The sequence below is a fragment of the Euleptes europaea genome, chromosome 15 (genome assembly GCF_029931775.1).
Source record: "Euleptes europaea isolate rEulEur1 chromosome 15, rEulEur1.hap1, whole genome shotgun sequence".
NCBI classification, from domain to species: Eukaryota; Metazoa; Chordata; class Lepidosauria; order Squamata; family Sphaerodactylidae; genus Euleptes; species Euleptes europaea.
Window position 1 is genome coordinate 54,571,409 of NC_079326.1, and position 24,756 is coordinate 54,596,164.

Sequence of the window (24,756 nt, forward strand, 5' to 3'; positions counted from 1 at the left end):
TTTCCAGTGACTCTTGTCGTCTCATGACGTGACCAAAATACGACAGCCTCAGTTTATCATTTTAGCTTCTAGGGTCAGTTCAGGCTTGATTTGATCTATAACCCACTGATTTGTTTTTTTGGCAGTCCAAGGAATCCATAACACTCTCCTCCAGCACCACATTTCAAAGGAATCTACTTTCTTTCTATCAGCTTTCTTCACTGTCCAGCTTTCACACCCATACATAGTAATAGGGAATACGATGGCATGAATTAATCTAGTCTTGGTGGCCAGTGACACATCCTTACACTTCAAAATCTTTTCTAGCTCCTTCATGGCTGCCCTTCCCAGCCTCAATCTCCTTCTGATTTCTTGGCTGCAGTCTCCCTTTTAGTTGATGGTGGAGCAAAGGAATAGAAAGTCTTGAACAATTTCAATTTCCTCATTTTCAATTCTCCTGTAGTCATTACTTGTGTTTTCTTGATATTCAGCTGTAGTCCTGCTTTGGCACTTTCTCTTTTAACTTTTAGCAGTAGTCATTTCAAATCTTCACTATTTTCTGCCAATAATGTAGTGTCATCAGCATATCTCAAATTATTAATGTTCCTCCCTCCAATTTTCACTCCACCTTCATCTAAATCTAATCCAGCTTTCCTAATTATATGTTCTGCATATAGATTGAAGAGATAGGGAGATAAAATACATCCTTGTCTGACACCTTTGCCAATTGGAAACCATTCCGTTTCTCCATATTCTGTCTAACTGTGGCCTCTTGTCCAGAGTACAGGTTGCACATTAAAACGATCAGATGTAGTGGCACACCCATTTCCTTTAAAACCAGCCATAGCTTTTCATGATCCACACAGTCAAAAGCTTTGCTGTAATCTATGAAACACAAGCTGATTTTCTTCTGAAATTCTCTCCAGTAACCAGCGTATATTTGCAATATGATCTCTAGTACCTCTCTCTTTTCTGAAACCAGCTTGAACATCAGGCATTTCTCGTTCCATACAGCCTTTGCTGTAAGATTTTGAGCATCACTTTACTTGCATGAGAAATTAATGCGATGGTCCGATAGTTGCTGCAATCTTTGATGTCTCCTTTCTTGGGAATTGGAATGTAAATGGATCGTTTTCAGTCTGTGGGCCATTGTTTTGTTTTCCATATCTGTTGGCATATTCTTGTCAAGATTTTGATGGACTCCGTTTCTGTGGCTTGGAATAGCTCTACTGATATCCCATCTGCTCCTGGTGATTTGTTTCTCCCGATTGCTCTCAATGCAGCTTTCACGTCACTTTCTAAAATTGTAGGTTCTTCTTCAAAAGATTCTTCTTGGAAAAAATCTTTTATCCTTTCATAAATAGTTCTTCAGTGTATTGTTCCCACCTTTTCTTTATTTTGTCCTGTTCAGTTAATATATTTCCATGCTGATCTTTCAGCATGCCTAACCATGCTTTAAATTTCCCTTTGATTTCTTGGATCTTGTGGAACAGATCTCTTGTTCTTCCTTTTTTGTTGTTCTCTTCTATTTCTTTACACTAGTTATTATAATAGGTCTCTTTGTCTCTACGTGTGAGTCGCTGGAACGTTGCACTTAGACTTTTGATTTTATTTCTATCACCTTCTACTTTTGTTTCTCGTCTATCTCTGGCAATTTTAAGAGTTTCCTCAGACATCCATAGAGGTTTTTCTTTTCTTTCGGCTACAGGAATAGTCTTTGCACATTCTTCCTTGATAATATCTCTAGTTACCACCCATAGTTCTTCAGGTTTACATTCACTTGAACTCAGTAATGCAAATCTGTGCCTTACATGGTCTTAAACTCTTCCGGAATATTGCTTAGATTGTATTTTGGTGCTATGAATGTTTTGGTATTTTTCTTAAGCTTTATCTTGATATTCGATATTAACAATTCATGATCTGTACTGCAGTCGGCTCCTGGTCTTGTTGTGGCCAAGAGAATAGAGCTTCTCCATCTTCTGCTTCCAATTATATAATCTATTTGATTTCTATACTGGCCATCTGGTGATGTCCATGTATACAATCGTCTGTTTGGTTGCCTGAAACATGTGTTTGCAATGAACAGATTGTTGTCTTCACAGAATTCTACGAGGCGTTCTCCTGCTTCATTCCGTGCTCCTAGCCCAAATCTGCCACTTGGGACATTAAAGGGTTATTATTAAACAATAAATATTTGCGCTATAAAAACTTCCTTCATTCGGTAATTTAAATGTTCTGTTCCTCTCAGAAAGTTTGCTTTGTACCAGTTATTCAGAGGACGTCCCCAGCTTTCCCCCCCCCCAAAAAAAGGGGGGGGAATACAACATTGCTTTGGTCTTTTCATCGTTCTTCTGGAATGGATCCTTTTGTTCCTCGAACTGAATGCTCCCTGTTGACACCCCATTGCTTGTACATAAGTCATTTTAATAACCAAGCAGTCAGCAGCATTTCAGAAATTTCTGGAGCGTACCCTGACCTGGGGGACTGAAAATATTTTCTTCAGAGCTATTTTACATGTGGTGTTGGAGGAGAGTGTTACAGATACCGCGGACTGCCAAAAATATAAATCAGTGGGTTATAGATCAAATCAAGCCTGAACTGACCCTAGAAGCTAAAATGACTCAACTGAGGCTATCGTACTTTGGTCACATAAGACAAGAGTCACTGGAAAAGACAATAACGCTAGAAAAAGCTGAAGGCATCAGGAAAAGAGGAAGTCTCAACAAGAGATGGATTGACTCTATAAAGGAAGCCACAGCCCTCAGTTTGCAAGACCTGAGCAAGGCTGTTAAGGATAGGACATTGATTCATAGGGTCACCGTGTGTCGGAAGCGACTTGATGGCACTTAACATACAGAGACAGCTATGATGACCAACAAAATACTGAGGAGGAGGAGGAGAAGGAAAAGGAGAAGGAGGAGAAGGAGAAGAAGAAGAGTTGGTTTTTATATGCTGACTTTCTCTACCATTTAAGGAAGAATCAAACCGGCTTACAATCACCTTCCCTTCCCCTCCCCACAACAGACACCCTGTGAGGTAGATGAGGCTGAGAGAGTTCAGAGAGAACTGTGACTAGCTCGAGGTCACCTAGTTGGCTTCGTGTGGAGGAGTGGGGAAACCAGCCCAGTTCACCAGATTAGCATCCACTGCTCATTTGTAGGAGAGGGGAGGCAAACCCGGTTCTCCAGATCACAGTCCACCGCTCAAAACTATGGCTCTTAACCACTATACCACACTCTCTCTCTCTCTAGAGATATTTTTTTTAATGTCCTTAGATGATAAAATAAGTAGAAATGGGACCACAGGTACCCAAGAATGCACGATTACCAATATATTATCAGTATTTTGTGATGTCTTTATTGTTTATAACAACGTAAAAACATCAGCACAGCAAATTATTACTTTTGCACACTTGGCCAACCCATTCTAACCATTTTATAACTCATGGTGGAGTTCACATAATCCCAGAATGATGTCATTCCTACGCAAACAGAGCTTGCTGAACCGGTGCCTGAACTCAAAGCCGTCTGGGTCAGCTGGACGTTAGTCCAGCGTCTGATTTAGAACAAATGTGGAGAAAACTTTCCTTGTCTGAAATCTGGATCAGGGTTTTTCCTTCTAAAATACAGCAGCAGCGATTCAATTTTAAAAATGTAATTAGCTCGTTACTGGAAAACAATTGTGCTCATTTTTCCAATTACCACATACATCGAACGGTGAATCTCATAGCCTAGTTAATGCAATGAACTAGCCGTGTGCTGGAGGAAGGAAGTCACGTACACGTACTTCAAATTCAACAGCTTGCACACAGAGTAGAAAGTCTGCATGTGCAGAGAGACTGTTTTGTGGGAAGAAACATACAAACATAAGAAAGGCCATGCTGGATCAGACCAAGGCCCATCAAGTCCAGTAGTCTGTTCACACCGTGGCCAACCAGGGGCCTCTAGGAAGAAGAAGAGTTGGTTTCCCTACCACTTAAGGGAGACTCAAACTGGCTTACAATCACCTCCCCCCCAACAGACACCCTGTGAGGTGGATGGGACTGAGAGAGTGTGACTGGCCCAAGGTCACCCAGCTGGCTTCGTGTGTAGGTGTAGGGAACCTGCCGGTGGTTGGGGGGAGCTGGCAACCTTATCACTCCCCCAGGAGAAAAGGGATGCTCTACGGCACTGTACCTTACTGAGGTCCCTGTCCTCCCCAGGTTCCATCCCCAAATCTCCAGGAGTTTCCCAGCTTGGATTTGGCAGCCTTAACCCCCAGGCGTTCAAGGTGGTTTCAGAAGTTTTATGTTTGGTGGTCTATCGTTCTGGACTAAGTCATTACTGCGTAGACCTGGGATAGGGTGTGGGTTTTGGCCACACGGTCATTGCTCAGGGTACGATGTTCTGCTCAGACTGCTGCACAATTTGTATCGAGCAGACGGCCAGCTTCACCCAGCTCGGCAAACTGAACTGCTAATGGAATCATTTCTCCAGAGACCGAGGCGTAAATGAAGAACTCTTGCCACCGCCGGATCCCCCACTTTTCACTTCTACGGCATGAGTCACAGCTCGTGCAAAACGACGACGAGAGGCTGAAACAGTTAAGCGGTTTTCATAGGATAATTGATTGTTCTATACAAGAGGCAGGAAGTATGAAAAGCAAAAGGATTCCCGTCTTTAAATTGCTGCTCGTCACTGCCTTGGAGAAACCACAATCACCTAGAAACTAAAGAGCTGATATTACCCGGGACAACAGAGAGCAATTCATGAACGTGTGAATTGCCTTACAGTGAATCAGATCATCAGTCACAGGAACACATGAAGCAGCCTTATACTGAATCAGACCCTTGGTCCATCAAAGTCAATATTGTCTACTCAGACCGGCAGCAGCTCTCCAGGGTCTCAGGCAGAGGTCTTTCCCATCACCTACCTGCCTGGTCCCTTTAACTGGAGATGTCGGGGATTGAACCTGGGACCTTTTGCATGCCAAGCAGATGCTCTACCACTGAGCCACGGCCCCTCCCCAAAGTCCAGCAAGGTCAGTGTTGTCTACCTGGGCCTTTTGTGCATGGCTGTTTCCCTCGCGGTCACCCCTCCGACAACTTCTGGCCTTTGTGTTGATTATGCGTGCCGTTTCCAAGCATCAAAGGTCGCCTCGCTCTCCCCCTGCATTTCCCTGCGTTTTGCCCGCATTTTCAAATTCGAGATAGAAAGGGGCCCTGAAAACATGGGCAAAATGCGGGGAAAGACAGGGGGAGACCGAGGTGACCTCCGACGGTCGGAAACGGCATGAATGATCCAAACAAAGACCCGAAGTCATCGGAGGGGTGACGGCGAGTGAAACAGCCATGCAAAGACGACCTCGGAATTCCAGCAGTTATCCAGGGTCTCTGGCAGAGGTCTTTCACATCACCAACTACTTAATTTTGTTAACTGGAGGTCCGGAAGATTGAACCTGGGACCATGTGCATCACTGAGTCCCCAAGAATTTCTTTTTTTGAGTGAGGAGTCAAATATAGGTTTGATTATTATTGTATCTGAAAGACATTGTCCATCAGGTAATGTCAGACAAGAAGAAGAGGAGGAGGGGGCTTACAATCACCTTCCCTTCCCCTCCCCACAACAGAGGTAGGTGGGGCTGAGTGTGACTAGCCCAAGGTCACCCAGCTGGCTTCATGTGGAGGAGTGGGGAAACCAACCCAGTTCACCAGATTAGCCTCTGCCGCTCACGTGGAGGAGTGGGGAATCGAACCCTGTTCCCCAGATCATACTCCATCGCTCCAAACCACCGCTCTTAACCACTACACCATGCTGACTATATTGTTAAAATCCTCCAGGACGCAGGCTCCGTTTTTCACAAACACACAGAAAATTAAGGATTATCAGTGCCATTTTAAGCACAGTTACACTTCTCAGTCAGCTGACTTCATGTGGACTGTAATTGCTTTGTGACTGTGCACCATAAAAGCACTGCGCATTGCTTGTTTACTTACGGGGTTTATCAACCACCCAAGAACACAAACATACATGAAGTTGCCTTAGGCCATTTATACATGGGAGGTTTTGCCTTGGATTTGCCACTCTTTAGACGCACATTTTCTCCATCCAAATTCTCAAAACTCAACAGTAAGTCCCCATGCAGATATTTGAGAATTCGAATGGGGAAAGAGCAGCAAATCCAAGGCAAAACCGCCCATGCATAAATGGCCTTACACTGAATCAGATCACTGATCCATCAAGGTCAGTACTGAATATTCTGACAGTGTAGTGGTTAAGAGCGGTGGACTCTAATCTGGAGAACCGGGATTGATTCCCTACTCATCCATATGAGCGGCGGAGGCTAATCAGGTGAACCGGGTTGGTATCCCCACTCCTACACACAAAGCCAGCTACGTGATCTTGGGCAAAGTTACAGTTCTTTTAGAGCTCTCTCAGCCCCGCCTACCTCACAGGGTGTCTGTTGTGGGGAGGGGAAGGGAAAGTGATTGTAAGCCAGTTTGAGTCTCCCTTAAGTGGCAGAGAAAGTCAGCATATAAAAACCAACTCTTCTTCTTCTTCTTAAGGGAGAATCAAACTGGCTTACCAATCACCTTCCCTTCCCCTCCCCGCAACAGACACCCTGTGAGGTAGGTGAGGCTAAGACAGCTCTAAGAGTTGTGACAAGCCCAAGGACACCCAGCTGGCTTCGTGTGTAGGAGTGGGGAAACCAATTCAGTTCACCAGATTAGCCTCCGCTACTCATGAGGAGGAGTGGGGAATCAAACCCGCTTCTCCAGATCAGAGTCCACCGCTCCAAACCACTACACCCCTCTGGCAAGCGAAATGGCAGCACCGTCCTCTTTCCCCTGTATCCTAGCAAGGCTGTTTACGTCTCCATTATGCATTGGCAGGTTACTGCACTCCTGTTTTCTATAAGAGAAATGTAGGATCGTCACGCCAAGGCCAAACCAAGTGGGGGAGGGGTGCACTGCAAAATGTGTTTGCATAGGTCTTTAGAGCTGATGCACTACTCATGACAAAGAAACTGCTGATCTGTTCACCCAAGTTCGGCGGTCATTCGGTCAACTGATCCACGTGCTGATTTGCGGCTTCCATTGAGCTCACATAATGAGTACCGGGACTCATTGTTCGTTGGCTTGACAAACATCATTCTGCCCTGTTAAGCTCAGCAAAAACCTTTTCCCTGCTAAAAGCGGGGAGGGGGGCTATTTTCTTGCCAACTATATACTTTATTCATCAGCAATTTTATATGGAAGATACAAGAGAATTCCTCTCAGCGACAGGTGTTGTCCATGTATGGTTGGGATACTGGATCACTTAATTCATGTGTTATTGCTCTGTGAGTTTTACTTGAGGCCGAGGAATGTTTATATCAGACCTCTGTTGTCGAACGCTCAGAGTTTCTCAGATCAGCAGTCGGTGGTGTATCTTTTATCGGATAGAAATTCTTTTATTACTCAACAAGTAGCCAGATACCTGCTAGTTGTACCAAGGATATGCGGACAGCTCATACGTGTTCCTAGATAACGTTACTGACAATGTTATTTTAATGCTTTTATAGACCGGCCAGTTTGTGTAATCCTGTTTTATAACTACAGTGTGGGAAATGCCTAATAAAGGTGATGATGATGACATACTTTATTTATTATTTATTACATTTGTATGCCACCTTTCTATCCAAATGTTTTTCCCCCCCTGTGCCAAGGTGGCGAGTGTCAAAAACATGAAACCATTTCAACATTTCAAACATTAAAAGTGTATTTTAAACAAGTGTATCAAACTTTGATATGGATATTAAAAATGTGTTATTAAAAATGTCAAACTTTGATATGGATATTAAAAATGAGTTATTAAAAATGCATTTTTGTTTAAGCTTAACATAAACATTGAAAAAGAGAAACAGAGAACAAATACATTATACTCTAGAATGTTAGAGATTGAACTGGGACATAAGGTATATTCACACCCAGTAGATATATAATTTTTTTAATATAATTGAACAGTAGATATAAGATTTCTGATACATTATTGTAATCCTCCCATTCCCCCTACCCCCTTTTTATGTTCACTCCTTTTATTCTTAAAAAATAAAAACTTTAAAAAATGAAAAATTAAGTACAACTGTGTATGTGTGTGCCATCAGGTCACAACTGACTTATGGCAACCCGGTAGGGTTTTCAAGGCAAGAGACGTTCGGAGATGGTTTGCCATTGCCTGCCTCCGCCTGGGCTGAGAGAATTCGGAGAGAACCACGATTGCCCCAAGGTCCCCCAGCAGGCTTCATGAGGAGGAGTGGGGAATCGAACCTAGTTCTCCAGATCAGAGTTCGCTGCTCTTAACCACTACACCACGCTGGCTCTCACAAATATATATACGGTCTTTTCAATTTTTTTTTAAATAACACAAGCACACTGACAGGGAGGAAGGTGATCAGAGAAGTGATGGAACATGAAAGAAAGCAAAGACATCTTCATCCGCTGGTGGAAGATGGTGACAGAGGGAGATATCTGCAACTTGTGTGCGCTTCACAAGCTGCTTCAGAGAAGTCACAAAAAATTAGAAGAAGAAGAGTTGATTATTATATGCCAACTTTCTCTACCACTTAAGGGAGACTCGAACCGGCTTACAATCGCCTTCCCTTCCCCTCCCCACAACAGACACCCTGTGAGGTAGGTCGGGCTGAGAGAGCTCTAAGAGAGCTGTGACTAGCACAAGGTCACCCAGCTGGCTTCGTGTGCAGGAGTGGGGAAACCAACCCAGTTCACCAGATTAGCCTCCGCCGCTCATGTGGAGGAGTGGGGAATCGAATCCGGTTCTTCAGGTCAGAGTCCCCCGCTCCAAACCACTGCTCTTAACCACTACACCACCCCATCAAATAAATTTAAAATGCTGTAAAAATGGGGGGGGGGGACCCAGAAATAGTCTTCGAAATTCTCTGAATACCCTTAAATAAAAAATACTGCTTCATTGGTGTGTCCGGTTCTGACGTTTGCAAAAACGGGAGGAGGGGGGAGCCGTTGTGAAATCTGTTTTTCACAGTTCTTTTGGCATCTGTCTTCCCAACTATCAAGGCTTAGGCCCAAATCTGCATCTGTAAATGAAGAGATGCTTTCTGGAAGCAGTTATACAGTTTCCTCGGAGGGTGGGAGACAGCAGACGGCTCGTGCCACCAGTTTCCCATTAGAGCAAGCAGCTGGAAGAGAGGATTAGAGGCGGAATAGTTTCCAAAAAAACCAAACCACCGACAAATCATTTCTATTCAGCGCACAGAATACAAACTCTTGTTCAGGACTACAGATTTCAACCCTCAAATCTCGGCTTTCGAGTACCAACACCATTGCATTCGGCGTAAACGACACAGAAATAGGTCACCCTTATCTGCACTATTGACTGCTCGGATAAAAGCGTAATGAAACGCCCGCTTTCGTCTCCTTGGGAATTTGCAGAAATGGTTCAAAAGCCATTACACATACCAAACGGTATGCAAATAAGCCACTGGGAGCCCTCGAAAGAACTGCACTTCCAAAGGATATGCGCGAGAAGCTCCACAGCCCCATCTATTGGCTGCTTCAAAATTTCATCAGATGGCATCCCGCAAACACACACAAATAGCACGTGGACTGAAAAGGAAAGGAAGACTCACTGGTCTCTTTCCACACATTATTGGTACTGGGTTTTTATTGGTCTCGGGCTGTATTAAATAAATTTGATTTGCTACTGGGTTAAAGCACGGTTAGTACAGCTTTTCATGGAGGAAAGGGGTATTCATGGCTCCTAGTAAAAATGGATACTAGTCATGATGCACACCTATTCTCTCCAGTACCAGAGGAGCGTGCCTATTACATTAGGCGCCATGGAACACAGGCAGGATGCGGCTGCTGCAGTCATCTTGTTTGGGGGCTTCCCAGAGGCACCTGGTTGGCCCCTATGTGAACAGACTGCTGGACTTGATGGGCCTTGGTTTGATCCAGCATGGCCTTTCTTCTGTTCTTATATTTACAACAGGGACGCATCTAGATTTTTATACAAAGGTGAATTCTGCTTTTTGTTTAATTCAGATATTATTTTAAAGGTGCCAGATGTAAGACTAAGCACAAATGGATATCCGTGAAGATCATTTCCGACTCTCGGAACACACTTTGCCAGATGAACAGATGAGAGAGAGTTCGACAGGCAAAGAGCCATGGCTAAAAAAAGTCGCTGATTGCAACTTTGCTCCAGAAATTGGGGCACACCAAGCAGGACCTTCCATGGCGATCTTAACAGTCGAACTATCCACCCGGGGTTCAAAGGTCCTAGGGTTGAGATACCTATGTGGATAGTTCGACTGTTAAGATCACCATGGAAGGTTCAAAGGAATGTCTCAGGTTCAAAAGAATGTCTCAGGTTCAAAGGAATGTCTCAGCACTCTGAATTGTGCTCCAAAATGAACGGGCAGCCAGAAAAGTTTTTTGAATGCTGCTGTTAAGCAACCACCTCCCTTGACCTGGATGGTCCAGTCTAGCCCGATCTTGTCAGATCTTGGAAGCTAAGCGGGGCCGGCCCTGGTTAGTAATTGGATGTAAGACCACCGAAAAAGTCCAGGGTTGCTACGCAGGGGAAGGCAGCGGCAAACCACCTCTGAAGGTCTCTTGCCTTGAAAACCCTACAGGGTCGCCATCAGTCGGCTGTGACTTGACAGCACTTCCCACCACCAAGTCAACCCGCTCCAAGAAACTTGCTCCAGGTAGCAAGTTTCAAAGTTGTATCCTGAACCAACTGAAGTATCCAAATAGTCTCCTATGTGAACAGCAATGCAGCAGTCGGACCTGGATGTGATCAGAGGGTGGGTACCTATGATTAGAACTTGCTTCTGAGGCAGGTGCGACCAACTGAAGCTGGTTAAAATGTGTTAAGAACCACGGCATCGGGAGCTGTACTGATGCTGGTAGAAGGATCAGAAGGCCAGAGGTCACAACAGCTAGCGATAGGGTTGCCAACTCCATACTGGGAAATTACTGGAGATTTGGGGGCCGAACCTGGGGAGCGTGCTCAGCAGGGATATGGGTGCCACAGACTCCGCCTTCCAAAGCAGCCATTTTGTCCAGGCAAACTGATCTCTGTCATCTGGAGATCAGTCATAATTCCAGGAGATCTCCAGGCCCCACCTAGAGGTTGGCAACCCTAGCTAGCAGCCTTCTTCCGCTAACCACATTGGCGTTCCAGCATGATAAACTGTGCACCCTACATATCCCCTGAATTCTCACTAGACGTTGGTGTCATGGCCCAGACTTCAACATGCGAAGCATCATCAGAGGAAGAGCCCGAGCAGGGAGAAATAACGGGCATTGCACCTCAGGCAGCTGAGAATGCAGGGCACGGTGAAGGACAACAGGTAGGAGTAAACACCAGCCCCGCTGAGGAATTGGAAGTAAACACAGAATCACCTCCTTCGGCACAACCAGACGCAGCTGTAACTCCACAGAAGCAGGACCCACCCAGCTCACCTGAAGCCACTCAACAGCACAGGCAAAAAGGGAGAATGGAGTTGCAAAGTAAAAGGAGAAGTGCACGCCTACAGGCACTAAGGAGACGGATCCAAGACTGTGAGTTGTCTGAGGATGAGAACTAAGGCAAAGAGAAACAGCTTAAAACCAGGCTTGGAACAGACAGACGTTGCGAAAGCAATTGTTGCAAAAGGATCTCTGACTTTTGTTGCTGACGCTCCTAGACTTTGATCAATGGACATCTGACCCTTGGACCGGACTTTTGACTTTGCCTCTGCACACCAACTTTATTTTGGTTTCCAGCTCCTGGCGGGACTCCCCCGGATTCCTGCATTCCTGAGATAACAGCCTGCTCTCAAGACCAGTAGCCGGCAGTAACCCGAGAAGACCTGGCCTATCACAGTTGGCCAGTTCTGCAAGCTGCCCTAGTCCCTGATTTAGTGCAGGATCGAGCTGCATCCTAAAGATCGGCTTAGCTGCGATCCACTTTGTACCTTTTAGTTTCCCCTGCATGCTTGGTTTTTTTTTTCCCTAGATACTGGCATTCAGGGGGACGATCTTCCTTGCTGTGTATGTCAGCACACACATCATTGATGCTGTCACGTGTGGCGTCAGAAACCCGGCCCGCCTTTAAAAAATAATAATTGTGCATGCCTTCTAACGATGGTACACACCATCGATAAAATCAGAGCACCCCATGAGAGGGATTTAAACTTCTTCTGTGAGGGGAAGGGGGGTAAACGGAGAGAAAAGAAGATGTGAGCATCCTTTATGGATCCACAATCTCCCCCAACTGCAGGGGAGGCATCTCTTGCAGCTCTTTAAAAGGCGAAGACAAAACAGAGGGGAGAAAAGAGGATGGCAGTTCGGTGGAGGGAAAAGCGCTGCAGGAGAGGAATAATTTTGGTTTCCGCAATCCTACATGTTCATGCAAAACAGCAACATCGAAACATGGACACTTTTGTGTTCGCGAGTGACCAGTAGATCAATGCACCAATGCTAGTGCATGATATGGGGTGGAGGAGAAATGCAATGATCAAAAAGAAGGGAGGAGGAAGGGGGGAGGGTATACAAGGGATCCAGGGGTGTGTGGATTTGAATGGTGGATAGCAGGGGGGGATTTTGACCAACAACATATTCGAGAAAGGGATTTTACAAAGAGAGTCAAGCCGATTAGGTTCCACTTTAAAAGGAAGGATCACGGTTGAAGCGCTTGGGGGAAAGCTTTGGAAATAATGAACAGAGCCCGATCTAGAATCAAGATAGACCCAAGCACAAGCAGAAAATGAAAAAAGGCGCGAGCTTACACGGCAGTACATCCAGCAAAAATAAGACATGAGAAAGAGCCCATTAAAGAATCAACAGCTAGAGGCTCAAGGAAGAGCTTGACTAAGACTACAAAGAGGCAGAGGTAATCGCTAATAACTGTGAAATGGTGCAATTTGCGTCTGTTGAGCCTCCTGAAATGCACAGGTTGACAACCGAAATGTTACCGCTAGAATTCTTCGCTGCCGATAATGCTAGCGGGGAACGCTCAGCTAAGTGCTCCTTGCAAGATGCTAATCGGCGTTTACCTGCGTGTTGTTATCACAGCAATTGTTTACTACTCTTGCCCACACCTGTAAGTGCAGGGAAGGATGAAATGCATTCCATTACCCGGAGCGGCGGGCAAAGGCGAACGGCGCTAACTGGATATCACATTCAATTTCCCTTCTGATGCATTAATAGCCCCCCTTATTTTAAGTTATCTAATGTTTCGAAGGTTGCAGAGAGCTTCCAAACTCTTCTTCAGAGCCGTCTCGTTATTATCGTGTTCATAATTCGTTTTATTCACATTTTGAAGGCTGGAAGAAGAAATCCGACGAAGCAGAATACTGCTCGGGCGAGGAGCGGGGAGAAGCCGGGATTTTTAAGAACAAGAGTTCACGATACAGCTGGTGTGGTGTAGCAGTTAGAGTGTTGGATTAGGATCCTCCGTGGTTTATTATTTAACGGCTGCTTTAAAGATACGCCAAAAGTTGTTATCAGGTTACACCTAAATGCTCATTTACATAAAGTTGCTCTTTTTGCAACAGAACTGGATTACGATCCAGGAGACACCGGTTCAAATCCCAGCTCCGTCATGGAAGCTTGATGGGTGACTGTGGGTCAGTCACACGCTCTCAGCCTAGCCTACCTCAGAGTGTTGTTGTGAGGATAAAATGGAGAAGAGGAGAATATTGTAAGACACTCTGGGTTCCTATTGGGGACAAAACTGTGATATAAATTAAATACGTAAGTACGAACATAAGGTTTGTATCTGACAGTTGCTTTCCACTGGGGAAACAGCGCTTTGGCTAGCAAAGGGGTGGGATGTGTGGGTGTTGAGTGCCGTCAAGTTGCTTCCGACTTATGGCGACCCTATGAATTAATGACCTCCGAAACTTCCTACTGTTACCAGCCTTGCTCGGATCTTGCCAACTGAGGGCCGTGGCTTCATTGATTGAATCAATCCCTCTCATGCTGGGTCTTCCTCTTTTCCTGCTGCCTTTGACTTTTCCTAGCACCATTGTCTTTTCCAGTGACTGCTGTCTAATGTGACCAAAAAGTTCTCACTATTTTCTGCCAATCATGTTTGATGTCAGCTGCATATCTCAAATAGTTAGAGTCCCTTCCTTCCACCAATTTCCAATCCACCTTCATCTAAATCTGATCCAGCTTTCCTTATGATACGTTCTACATAAAGACTGAAGAGATAGGGAGATAAAATACATACTTGTCTGACACCTTGGCTGGAAACCGTACCGTTTTTCCATACCGTTCTAACAATAGCTTCTTGTCCAGAGTACAGGTTGCACATCAAAACAATCAGATGTCGAGGCACGGGAGGGGTGGGGTAATTTTCACCAATTGGCTTCCAGCCTCAGAGACCCAAATCTCTGTTCTGGTAGGTTTCTCTGAACCTAGAGAGACAAAATTTCAGGAGGGGGGAGCAGTGGGAGGGGAGAGGCAGGAAAGTTCCATTCCGCTTGTGAAGCTCTTGGATACAAGCCCGGTCCAAGTTCCATTACATGGTGTAGTGGTTAAGAGAGGTGGTTTGGAGCGGTGGAGTCTGATCTGGAGAACCGGGTTTGATTCCCCACTCCTCCACATGAGCGGCGGAGGCTAATCTGGTGAACCGGGTCGGTTTCCCCACTCCTCCACAGGAAGCCAGCTGGGTGACCTCAGGCCAGTCACAGCTCTCTTAGAGCTCTCTCAGCCCCACCTCACAGGGTGTCTGCTGTGGGGAGGGGAAGGGGATTGTAGGCTGGTTTGATTATTCCTTAACTGTTAGAGAAAGTTGGCATATAAAAACCAACTCCTCCTCCTCCTCTTCTTATCACAAGCCTTACCGTGCCACAAATCCCTGGTGCAAAAAACAAGGGAAGAAGCCTTTGGAATTATTATGCCAGATGGCACTCAGAAAGGACTTGAGATAAAGAGGTTCAGAGCCTCTTAAATTTAACCTATCACTTTCCTTGGATTAGATACGTAGCCGTTATGGCACTAATCCCCAAAGTGCACGCCGTGAAAATTAAACAATTAAAGGCACCCCGTGAACCCAGGGCACTTGCCCACAGTGACCGACCGTGGTGACCTGACGCAGTCATTATTCTGGTTTCCCCTGTTTCTCAAGAGAAACGGGACTTCCCTTTTGCCTCCCTACAGAGGGGCTGAATCTGTTAGGAGAGACAGCGTGGTGTAGTGGTTAAGAGCAGTGGACTCTAATCTGGAGAACCAGGTTTGATTCCCTGCTCCTCCACATGAGCAGCGGAGGCTAATCTGGTGAACTGGATGTTTCCCCACTCCTCCACATGAAACCAGCTGGGTGACCCTGGGCCAGTCACAGCTCTCTCCGAGCTCTCTCAGCCCCACCTACCTCACAGGGTGTCTGTTGTGGGGAGGGGAAGGGAAGGGGATTGTAAACCGGTTTGATTTTTCCTTAAGTGGTAGAGAAAATCGGCATATAAAAACCAAACTCTTTTCTTCTTCTTTGCTGCTAGTTTGACTCTCTTCCTGGCAGTGCCTGCATATTTCCCTGTAGCGCAAGCCAGTGTCACTAATATTATAAACACGTAGTTGATTTCTATGCAAAAGGCTGCATTAGGTAAACATAAGAGAGCTCATTTAATCCCTGGTTTCGTTCATGGACAGGAAAACGCTGATAAAATCGCAGCCTGGAAACCAGAAAAATTCTCCTAAAAGCTCCTGCTGCCTGACCTAAGTGTAAAAGCGGTCTGTTTTCTGTCCTCTCCTACGAGGCAGTATTTTACCGTGACAGATGTTTGCCTCTTTCCGCCTCTGTTCCCATCTGGCCAGCGTCATCTGAAGACAGATAGCTTAAACAAGGGAACATCTGCAGGACTGATTCAATCCTTGAGGAAAAAGAAGATTCGATCGTCTAATGTTCCGTGATGTGCGTTCCGTGAGCGCCTTCGGCACTGAATTAGCAGCTGGAACACACGATGTGGTGGATAAACAGTCCAGGCCGGGATCCGGCACCTGGGGCAACCAGCTACACCGACAGAGCGAAGAAGGAGGAGGAGAGCTGGTTTTTATATGCCGACTTTCTCAACCACTTAAGGAAGAGTCAAACCGACTTACAATCACCTTCTCCTCCCCACAACAGACACCCTGTGAGGTAGGTGGGGCTGAGACAGCTCTAAGAGGGCTGTGACTAGCCCAAGGTCACCCAGCTGGCTTTATGTGGAGGAGTGGGGAAACCAACCCAGTTCACCAGATTAGCCTCTGCCGCTCATGTGGAGGAGTGGGGAAATCAAACACGGTTCTCCAGATTAGCTCCACCGCTCCAAACTCCGCTCTTAACCACTACAGCATGATACCCTCGGAGACGCTCAGCCAGCCGCCCGGCCTGCTCAGCCCTTCTCTCCCATCAACAATATATTGCCTGCCCCTCTACCCCCTAAGAGCCCCTTCTTCCACTTCTCATTATCCAGTAAGGTTACCATCCTCCAAGCAGGGCCTGGAGTTCTCCCAGAACTACGACTGATCTCCAGGAGAGAGAGAGACAGAATCAGAATCACAGAGTCGGAAGGGACCACCAGGGTCATCTAGTCCAACCCCCTGCACAATGCAGGGAATTCACAAATGCCTCCCCCACACACCCCAGTGACCCCTACTCCATGCACAGAAAATGTAAAAAAAAAACAAAAACCCTCCAGGATCCCTAGTCAATCTGGCGTGGAGGAAAACTGCTTCCTGACCCCAAAATGGCGATCGGCACTACCCTGGGCATGCAAGAAAGGGCCACAGGAAAGCAAACAGAGTCCCTGCTTAAATTTAAGATGGAAAAAAGAAAGGAAGGGCAAGAAGGCCAGCTGTGAGGGAAACCATTGCTGCCCTCAGCCATAGGCCCTGCAGAATTCCTTGAGATACCACAGGGCCCTGGTCTCACTAGAGAGAGAGTTCCACCAGGAGGGGGCCAAGGCCGAGAAAGCCCTGGCCCTGGCCGGGGACATTTCTCAGCCAGACAACCCTTTCACTACAGCTCACGACAGTGGAATGGTGCCAACATTCTATGGCTGAAAACTTCCCTCAGAAGAGAGTGTGGCTATTTTGCAGCATCAGACCAAGGGCTCCCTCGCCAGAGCAAGATTCATAAGGACATTATAATACAACTTCTAAACGGGAAAACGCCAAGGAACAAAAACACTTCTTATTTTAATCCCAAAAGGGTTTTTTCAAAGTCTCACGCACACTTTGAAGTGGCTGCATCCATTAAGTCTTAAAAAACAGCTGAACACGCAAGGTAAGCCATTTCACTCAGGGAAAAAAAAGTTTTCTACTTACGCCACCCATCGTAATTCCATCGATCAGCGCCACGTAAGGCTTCCGGCAGGTTCCTGTTGCAAAAGGACGCAGCAAAGTTAGATGTCTGAAATAGCACGGTACATGCTTTTATGGGGAAACAGGAAGCCAAAACACCTTATCATGGTAAGAGATCATTCATTATTACCGATAATCAAAATTCGAGTCCAGCAGCAACTTAAAGACCAATTAGTCATGATGAATATCTGTTCTCTCCAGGATCATAAGGACTTATGTTCTTATGAGGAAAGGGCTACCCATGGCTACTAGCCAAAATGGATACTAGTCATGATGCATCCCTATTGTCTCCAGTCTCAGACGAGCATAGCTATTCTATGAGGTGATGTGGAACCCAGGCAGGACAATGCTGCTGCAGTAGTCTTGCTTCTGGGCTTCCTAGAGGCCCCTGGTTGGCCACTGTGTGAACAGAATGCTGGACTTGATGGACCTTGGTCTCATCCAGCATGTCCTTCCTTATGTTCTTATGAATACTAGTCATGATGCATTATTTATTCTCTCTAGGATCAGAGGAGCATGCCTACTATATTAGGTGCTGTAGAACACAGGCAGGATAATACTGCTGCAGTTGTCTTGTTTGTGGGCTTCCTAGAGGCACCTGGTTGGCCCCTGTGTGAACAGACTGCTGGACTTGATGGACCTTGGTCTGCTCCAGCATGGCCTTTCTTATGTTCTTATGTAAGATCCCCAGGGTATAAGCTTTCTAGAATCAAAGTTCCCTTCGTCAGGTATGTGTTACTGGACTCGGTTCTTGCTCTTCTGTTGCTACCCATCTGTAACTACATGTTGAGAATCTCTTATCCGGATATCCACTATCTGGACTGACCCAAAAACCAGACTTTTTGAGTCGGCATGCAGGCATGACTCAGGCCCTCAGCAGCACACCAACTGGCTTTCTGATGGTTCAATGTATACAAAATTATTTAAAATATTGCTTAAAATTAAATTCAGGCGATATGTATAAAGTGTATATAAAACAGATATAAAACAAACGAAATTTGTGTTTAGATTTGGCTCCCATCCCCAAGGTATCTCATTATGTATATGCAAATATTCCAAAATCCAAAAATCCAAAATACAAACCACTTCTGGTCCCAAGCAGCCAGATAAGGGATACTCAACCTGTATTACTGATAATGATTCCATTCTAAACTTCCATGGGGTAGCCATGTTAGTCCGTTGTGGCCAACACAGTGAAAATATTTGTGATGGGTGAGAATTTATGATACGATGTAAACGAATAAGGAGCCGTGAGACTTTCTATCGTTTTTACTTTCTATATGTAATGCATTTGAATTTAATCTTGAAATATTAATGCAAATGGTAGATGTAAGTAAAGGCACTTTGAAACCATAGTAGAGAAAGCTGCCCAAGAAATCAAGTCACATTTTATTATTATTCACTGCTGTTTGTGTTAAGTGCCATCAAGTCGCTTCTGACTCATGACGACCCTATGAACTGATGTCCTCCAAAACATCCTATCTTTAACAGCCTTGCTCAGGTCTTGCAAACTGAGGGCTGTGGCTTCCTTTATAAGAGTCAATCCATCTCTTGTTGGGTCTTCCTCTTTTCCTGCTGCCCTTAACTTTCCCTAGGATTACTGTCTTTTCCAGTGATTCTTGTCTTCTCACAATTTGACCAAAATACAACAGCCTCAGTTGAGTCGTTTTAGGGTCAGTTGAGTCGCTCTAGGGTCAGTTCAGGCTTGATTTGATCTACAGATTCACTGTTACTATTTATTTTATTTGTTTTCTTCCCTCCCCCCTTTTCCTTTGTATTTTAACTGGTGCTTTCCTTACTTGTAAGTTGCTACAGAAAAAGACAGGAAGCACTGTTTCAGACCACGAAGTAGCAAACCAGGTTTGCCACCGGATTGGGACCACAGCCAGCCATGGCCCCCTAAAAAGTGAACCAGTATGATATTCTGGTTTACACCTAGGCATTTATAGCACATTATAGTAAACATAACATGTGTAACAGACTTAATAAGAAAGACTTTTACTTTATCTTGTTACTTTTCTGACAGGTTTTTTTCCAAGAAAACTACACCAACTTTTTTTTTTACCCACGTATAAGAATGATTTCTCTCCAAAGAGAAACAGGGCAAAATATTGCAGAAGGCTTTCACGGTCAGAGTTCATTGGTTCTTGTAGGTTATCCGGGCTGTGTAACCGTGGTCTTGGTATTTTCTTTTCTGACGTTCCGCCAGCAGCTGTGGCAGGCATCTTCAGAGGAGTAACACTGAAGGACACTGTCTCTGTCCTTCAGTGTTACTCCTCTGAAGATGCCTGCCACAGCTGCTGGCGAAACGTCAGAAAATACCAAGACCACGGTTACACAGCCCGGATAACCTACAAGAACCAAGAAACAGGGCAGTTATTCAACAGTCTGAAAACTGGATGCAAAATATTTATTTATGTACTTTATTCACACCCCACTTTTCTCCTCAATGGGGATCCAAAATGGCTTACCAACTTCTCTCTCTCTTTCTCGATTTTATCCCCACAACAGACACCCTGTGAGGTAGGTTAGGCTGAGAGCATGTGACCTGCCCAAGGTCACCCAGCAAGCTTCCATGGCAGAGCAGAGATTCAAACCAGGGTCTCCCAGATCCGAATCCGACACTCAAACCGCTATACAACACTCTGTATAGAGTATTCATATTTCATGAATATCTGAATGTCTAAAAAGTATCCCACTGTTGAACTGAAGCCATGGGAACAAGTCAATTCAGTTGCATCCCTTTCACAAACCACTTCAATCTCTTGAGAGCCAATGTGGTGTAGTCGTTAAGAGTGGTGGACTCTAATCTGGAGAACCGGGTTTGATCCCCACTCCTCCACATGAGAAGCAGACTATAATCTGGTAAACAGGGTTGGTTTCTCCACTCCTACACATGAGCAGCGAACTCTAACCTGGAGAACCGGGTTCAATTCCCCACTCCAACACATGAAGCCTGCTGGGTGACCTTGGGCCAGTCACAGTTCTTGACAAACTCTCTCAGCCCCACCTACCTCACAAGGTGTCTGTTGCGGGAGAGGAAGGGGAGGAGATTGTAAGCCAGTTTGAGCCTCCTTTCGGTAGAGAAAAGCGGGTTATAAAAACCAACTCTCCTTCTTCTTCTTGTACAGATTAAGTATGACGAGTTGGTATCAACCCCTCCCCTTTAAGATATGGCCGTTAAGTAGTATACTCTGACTTTATGGTATACGCACCAACAGCATTGTTTAAGATGTATTCTTCTCGGAAGAAATCTTGCGTCAACCTGTCTCCAGCTCGCCCGGCTTCAGTGATGGCTGGCAAACAAAACAACGGAAGTCAAACGTAAGTACCAAAACATTTACCAGCTTAGAGGTACCAAACAACTGGACTCAGCAATAAACCTTTATAACAGCAAGTCATCATATACCTAATTCCAAACTGGACCAAAGAGTATGGATTAATAGATTAGTAAAATGAACCTAGAGACAGATGGGGGGGGGGGGAATTCTCTACAAACCTGAAGGAATTCCCAGATTTACAGAAAAATATGAAGTCTTTCAAAAGGGAGGGGGGAATTAGAACTCCCCAAAATAATGGAAAAAACACCTGTGAGCTGCTTTGGCAAAGGCACAGTGACTGCGTACTACACTACTGTGTACTATCTGTTGCTGTAAGTATGCTCCTATTTTTGCATTGTTTAATGTGTCATCTTTAAATGCTTATGCTTTGTTTCTGCTGTTTCAGATTTATGCAATCCAAACACTACTGCACTGTTTATTGGGTGTCCCATCCTGTCGACTGTCTTGACTTACACTGCGCAATTCGACTTGAATCTCAGAGAGAAAGGCAGACTATAAATAATGTAAATCAACTGAGAAAAGAAGGCCCACTGAGATCTGTCGCCATTCTGGAGGCTACTAGGCAACAACAACAGTATCGCTAATCCTTCCAAGCTTCGGTTTCTGAAAATCAAAGCCATGGGGTGGGAGCACGGGTGGACTTAGGAGTCAAAACAGGCCTGGAAAGGTGTCACCCCACACACACACGCACACCCTTGTTGTGTCCCTGATGAAGGAGAACTCAGTTGTGACAGGCCTGGCAGCACGGCTTCTACCCACTGTGCAACTAGGCCTGGTCCAGCACCACCACCCACGATGCAACTGGGTCAGATTTTCTCCAGGAAGCGGCTGGAGACAGGGGCAGATAACGGTAAGTTGGTGGGTGGGTGGGAAGGAGAGAAGAAAGCAGGAAAAGGGGAGAGGCCATGGAGGCTTTCAGGAGGAGGGAAAGAGGAAATAGAGAGGGGAGAGAAAATAAGATTCTCCCTGCAAGTCCTTGCAGTCCCGTTCCCCCCCCCCCCCGCCCCTTATCATTCTATAAACCTCCCATCTGCAACCTCAGTGCGACAGGGAGTTTACTGGTGCTGCCTGGGGAACCAAATGAATCCACTGAAGAGAGAGACAAAGCCCAGAAAGACAAGGGAGAAAGTGTGTAGACCAAGAGGTTGTAATGGCTTAAGTCAGGGGTGTCAAACATACGGCCCACGGGCTGGATCCGGCCCCTTGAGAGCTCCTATCTGGCCCACGATCCAGCCGAGGCAGCCACCTACCCCCAGTCCCGATCTGGGCTGGCGAGGCATTGCCCGGCCAAGTGACATTTATGTCATATCCAGCCCTCGTAACAAATGAGTTCGACACCCCTGACTTAAGTGCCGTAACTGGATGTTGCATGGCATCGCTTCTGCCAGCTACCGAGTATTTTGTGAAATCCGGGAATATTTCTCACCTCTAATATCCCCCCCGGCACAAAATGCCTTGCCTCCGGTCCCCTTTATTATTATTAGAAAGGTTTCAGGATCCTGCTCCCATCTCTGGAAAAGAAAAAAAAAAGTTATGACAGAAAAATCAGATGCTGTTGAGATGAGCTGTCCCTTCTCTTTCAGTTAGGGTCACTCTCATGTTACTAAAAGAAAGAGCCAGTGTGATGTAGTGGTCAGACTTGGATCTAGGAGAACCAGGTTCAAATCTCCACGCGTGCCATGGAAGCTCACTGGATGACCTTGGGCCAGTCACAAATTTTCAGCCTAGCCTTCCTCATGGGATAGAACGATGAGGATGATCAGGGGCCTGGAGACCAAGCCCTACGAGGAAAGGTGAGGGACTTGGGACTGTTTAGTCTGGAGAAGAGGAGGTTGAGGGGGGACATGATTGCTCTCTTTTAGTATTTGAAGGGCTGTCACTTAGAGGAGGGCAGGGAGCTGTTCCTCTTGGCAGCAGAGGACAGGACACGCAATAATGGGTTTAAATTACAGGCAGAAAGGTACCGGCTGGATATTAGGAAAATCTTTTTTACAGTAAGTGTTGTCCAACAGTGGAATGGGCTGCCTAGGGAGGCACTGAGCTCCCCCTCATTGGCAGTCTTCAAACAGCAGCAGAATGGACACTTGTCACGGATGCTCTAGGCAGATCCTGCATTTAGCAGGAGGTTGGCCTAGATGGTCTGTATAGCCCCTTCCAACTCTATGATTCTATATCCAGTGCTAAAATCTCTCCACTCCTTCCCAGTCAGATCCCACGCATAGTTCAGAATTCTAGCTGAAAGAGCTTGGGACCACAGTACCTACAAGACCACCTGTTTCCATAGGAACCTGCCTACTCTTTAACATCTTCAGAGTTCCTTCTTAGGGTGGCCTTGCTAATAGACACCAGGTGAGTGAGACCGGAGAAACGTGTTTTTCTCCAGTGGTGGTGTCCCAGTTATAATAAAATGCCCTTCTGAGAGAGATTGGTCTGGCACTGAGAGAGTTCGGAGAGAACCGTGACTGGCCCAAGGTCACCCAGCAGGCTTCGGCATGATGTAGTGGTTAAGAGTGGTGGTTGGGAGCAGTGGACTTTAATCTGGAGAACCGGGTTCAATTCCCCACTCCTCCACATGAGTGGCTGATGCAAATCTGGTGAACGGGGTTGGTTTCCTCCACTCCTCCACTCCTACACATGAAGCTAGCTGGGTGACCTTGGGCTAATCCCAGCTCTCTTGGAGTTCTCTCAGCCCCACCTACCTCACAGGGTATCTGTTGTGGGGAGGAGAAGGGAAGGTGACTGTAAGCCAGTTTGATTCTCTCTTAAGTGGTAAGAGAAAGTCATCATATAAAAACCAACTCTTCTTCTCCATGCGGAAGAGCAGGGAATCGAACCCAGCTCTCCAGATTACAGTCCACCGCTCTTAACCACTACACCACGCTGGCTTGTCCTTCGGTTTATACTTAAGTCTGGACCTTTTCTTTGATCTTTTCAATCAAGCCTGTTGCTTTTACTGGTGTGTTCTACTGCATGTGTGAGAGTCCAAACCCAGTTTTGGTCCAATTATCAAAAGGAGATTTATTCCAGGATCCCAGGTTTGGAGACGAGGGAATCAAATCATCCTTGCAAGGACGTGGTGGGTCGGAACCCCCTGTGTCTGACAGCCCCACATCACTGGAACGAAGCCACCAACCTTTAACTGGGGATATATCTGTCGAATCATGGAAATGTTTAACGAGTTGAGAGCCTTCGGTCTGTTCAAGGTTATAACAGCAGCACAACCCTTTTTTTCCAGCAGGACCTCAGCTGAAGAATCTGCAGACCTGGACATATTCTGTGCAAAGAGGCAAAAAATAAAGAAATGAGAAGAACTAGGCGCTACCGCACATCGACACCACACATAAATTAAAAAATCTCTCGGCTCTCTAATAACAATTCTAACAATTCCTCCTGGAATTACAACTAGGGTTACCAATTCCGGGTTGGGAGATTCCTGGAGATTTGGGTGTGGCACCTGCAGAGTGTGGGGTTTGCGGAGGGGAGGGATCACAGTGGGGTATCATGCCGTAGAGTCCACTCTCCAAAGCGGCCATTTTCTCCAGGTGAACTGATCTCTTTATTCTGAAGATCAGTTGTAATTCCAGAGATCTCCAGCCCAACCTTTCTAAACTGCAGAGATCAGTTCCCCTGGAGAAAGTGGCAGCCTTGGAGGGTGGACTTTATGGCATGATACCCCACTGGGGTCCCTCCCCTCCACAAACCCTGCCCTCCCCAGACCCCACCCCCCAAATCTCTAGGAATTTCCTAACATGGTGTTAGCATCCCTATTCTGCACACCCACCAGGATATCTGCTTTTTCTCACCCATTAAGTCTTAATGATTAAGAGCAGAGAGATTTCAAAAGAATCATAAAGCGTTGCGGCTTAAAAAACAAGAAGAATGAGAAGGAGGAGTAATTGGTTTTTATACTCCACTTTTCTCTACCAAAAGGAGTCTCAAACCAGCTTGCAATCACCTTTCCTTCCTCTCCCCATAACAGACATCTTGTGAGGTAGGTGGGGATGAGAGTTCGGCGAGAACCATGACTGGCCCAAGGTCACCCAGCAGGCTTCATGTGGAGCAGTGGGGAAACTAACCCGGTTCTCCAGATCTGAGTCTGCCGTT

The 24,756-nt window shown here is 45.9% G+C and overlaps 1 protein-coding gene across 1 annotated transcript in view; it reads right to left on the reverse strand.

The window, feature by feature from the left end:
* Positions 1–24,756, reverse strand: part of HIBCH (3-hydroxyisobutyryl-CoA hydrolase) — a 56,650-nt gene that overhangs the window by 27,504 nt on the left and 4,390 nt on the right. The window contains exons 3-6 of the mRNA XM_056861232.1: positions 23,786–23,926; positions 22,079–22,163; positions 20,527–20,607; positions 17,276–17,328 (exon numbers count right to left, since the gene is read on the reverse strand). Coding sequence (XP_056717210.1) covers positions 17,276–17,328; positions 20,527–20,607; positions 22,079–22,163; positions 23,786–23,926 — 360 coding nt within the window. The remainder of the gene's footprint in view (positions 1–17,275; positions 17,329–20,526; positions 20,608–22,078; positions 22,164–23,785; positions 23,927–24,756) is intronic.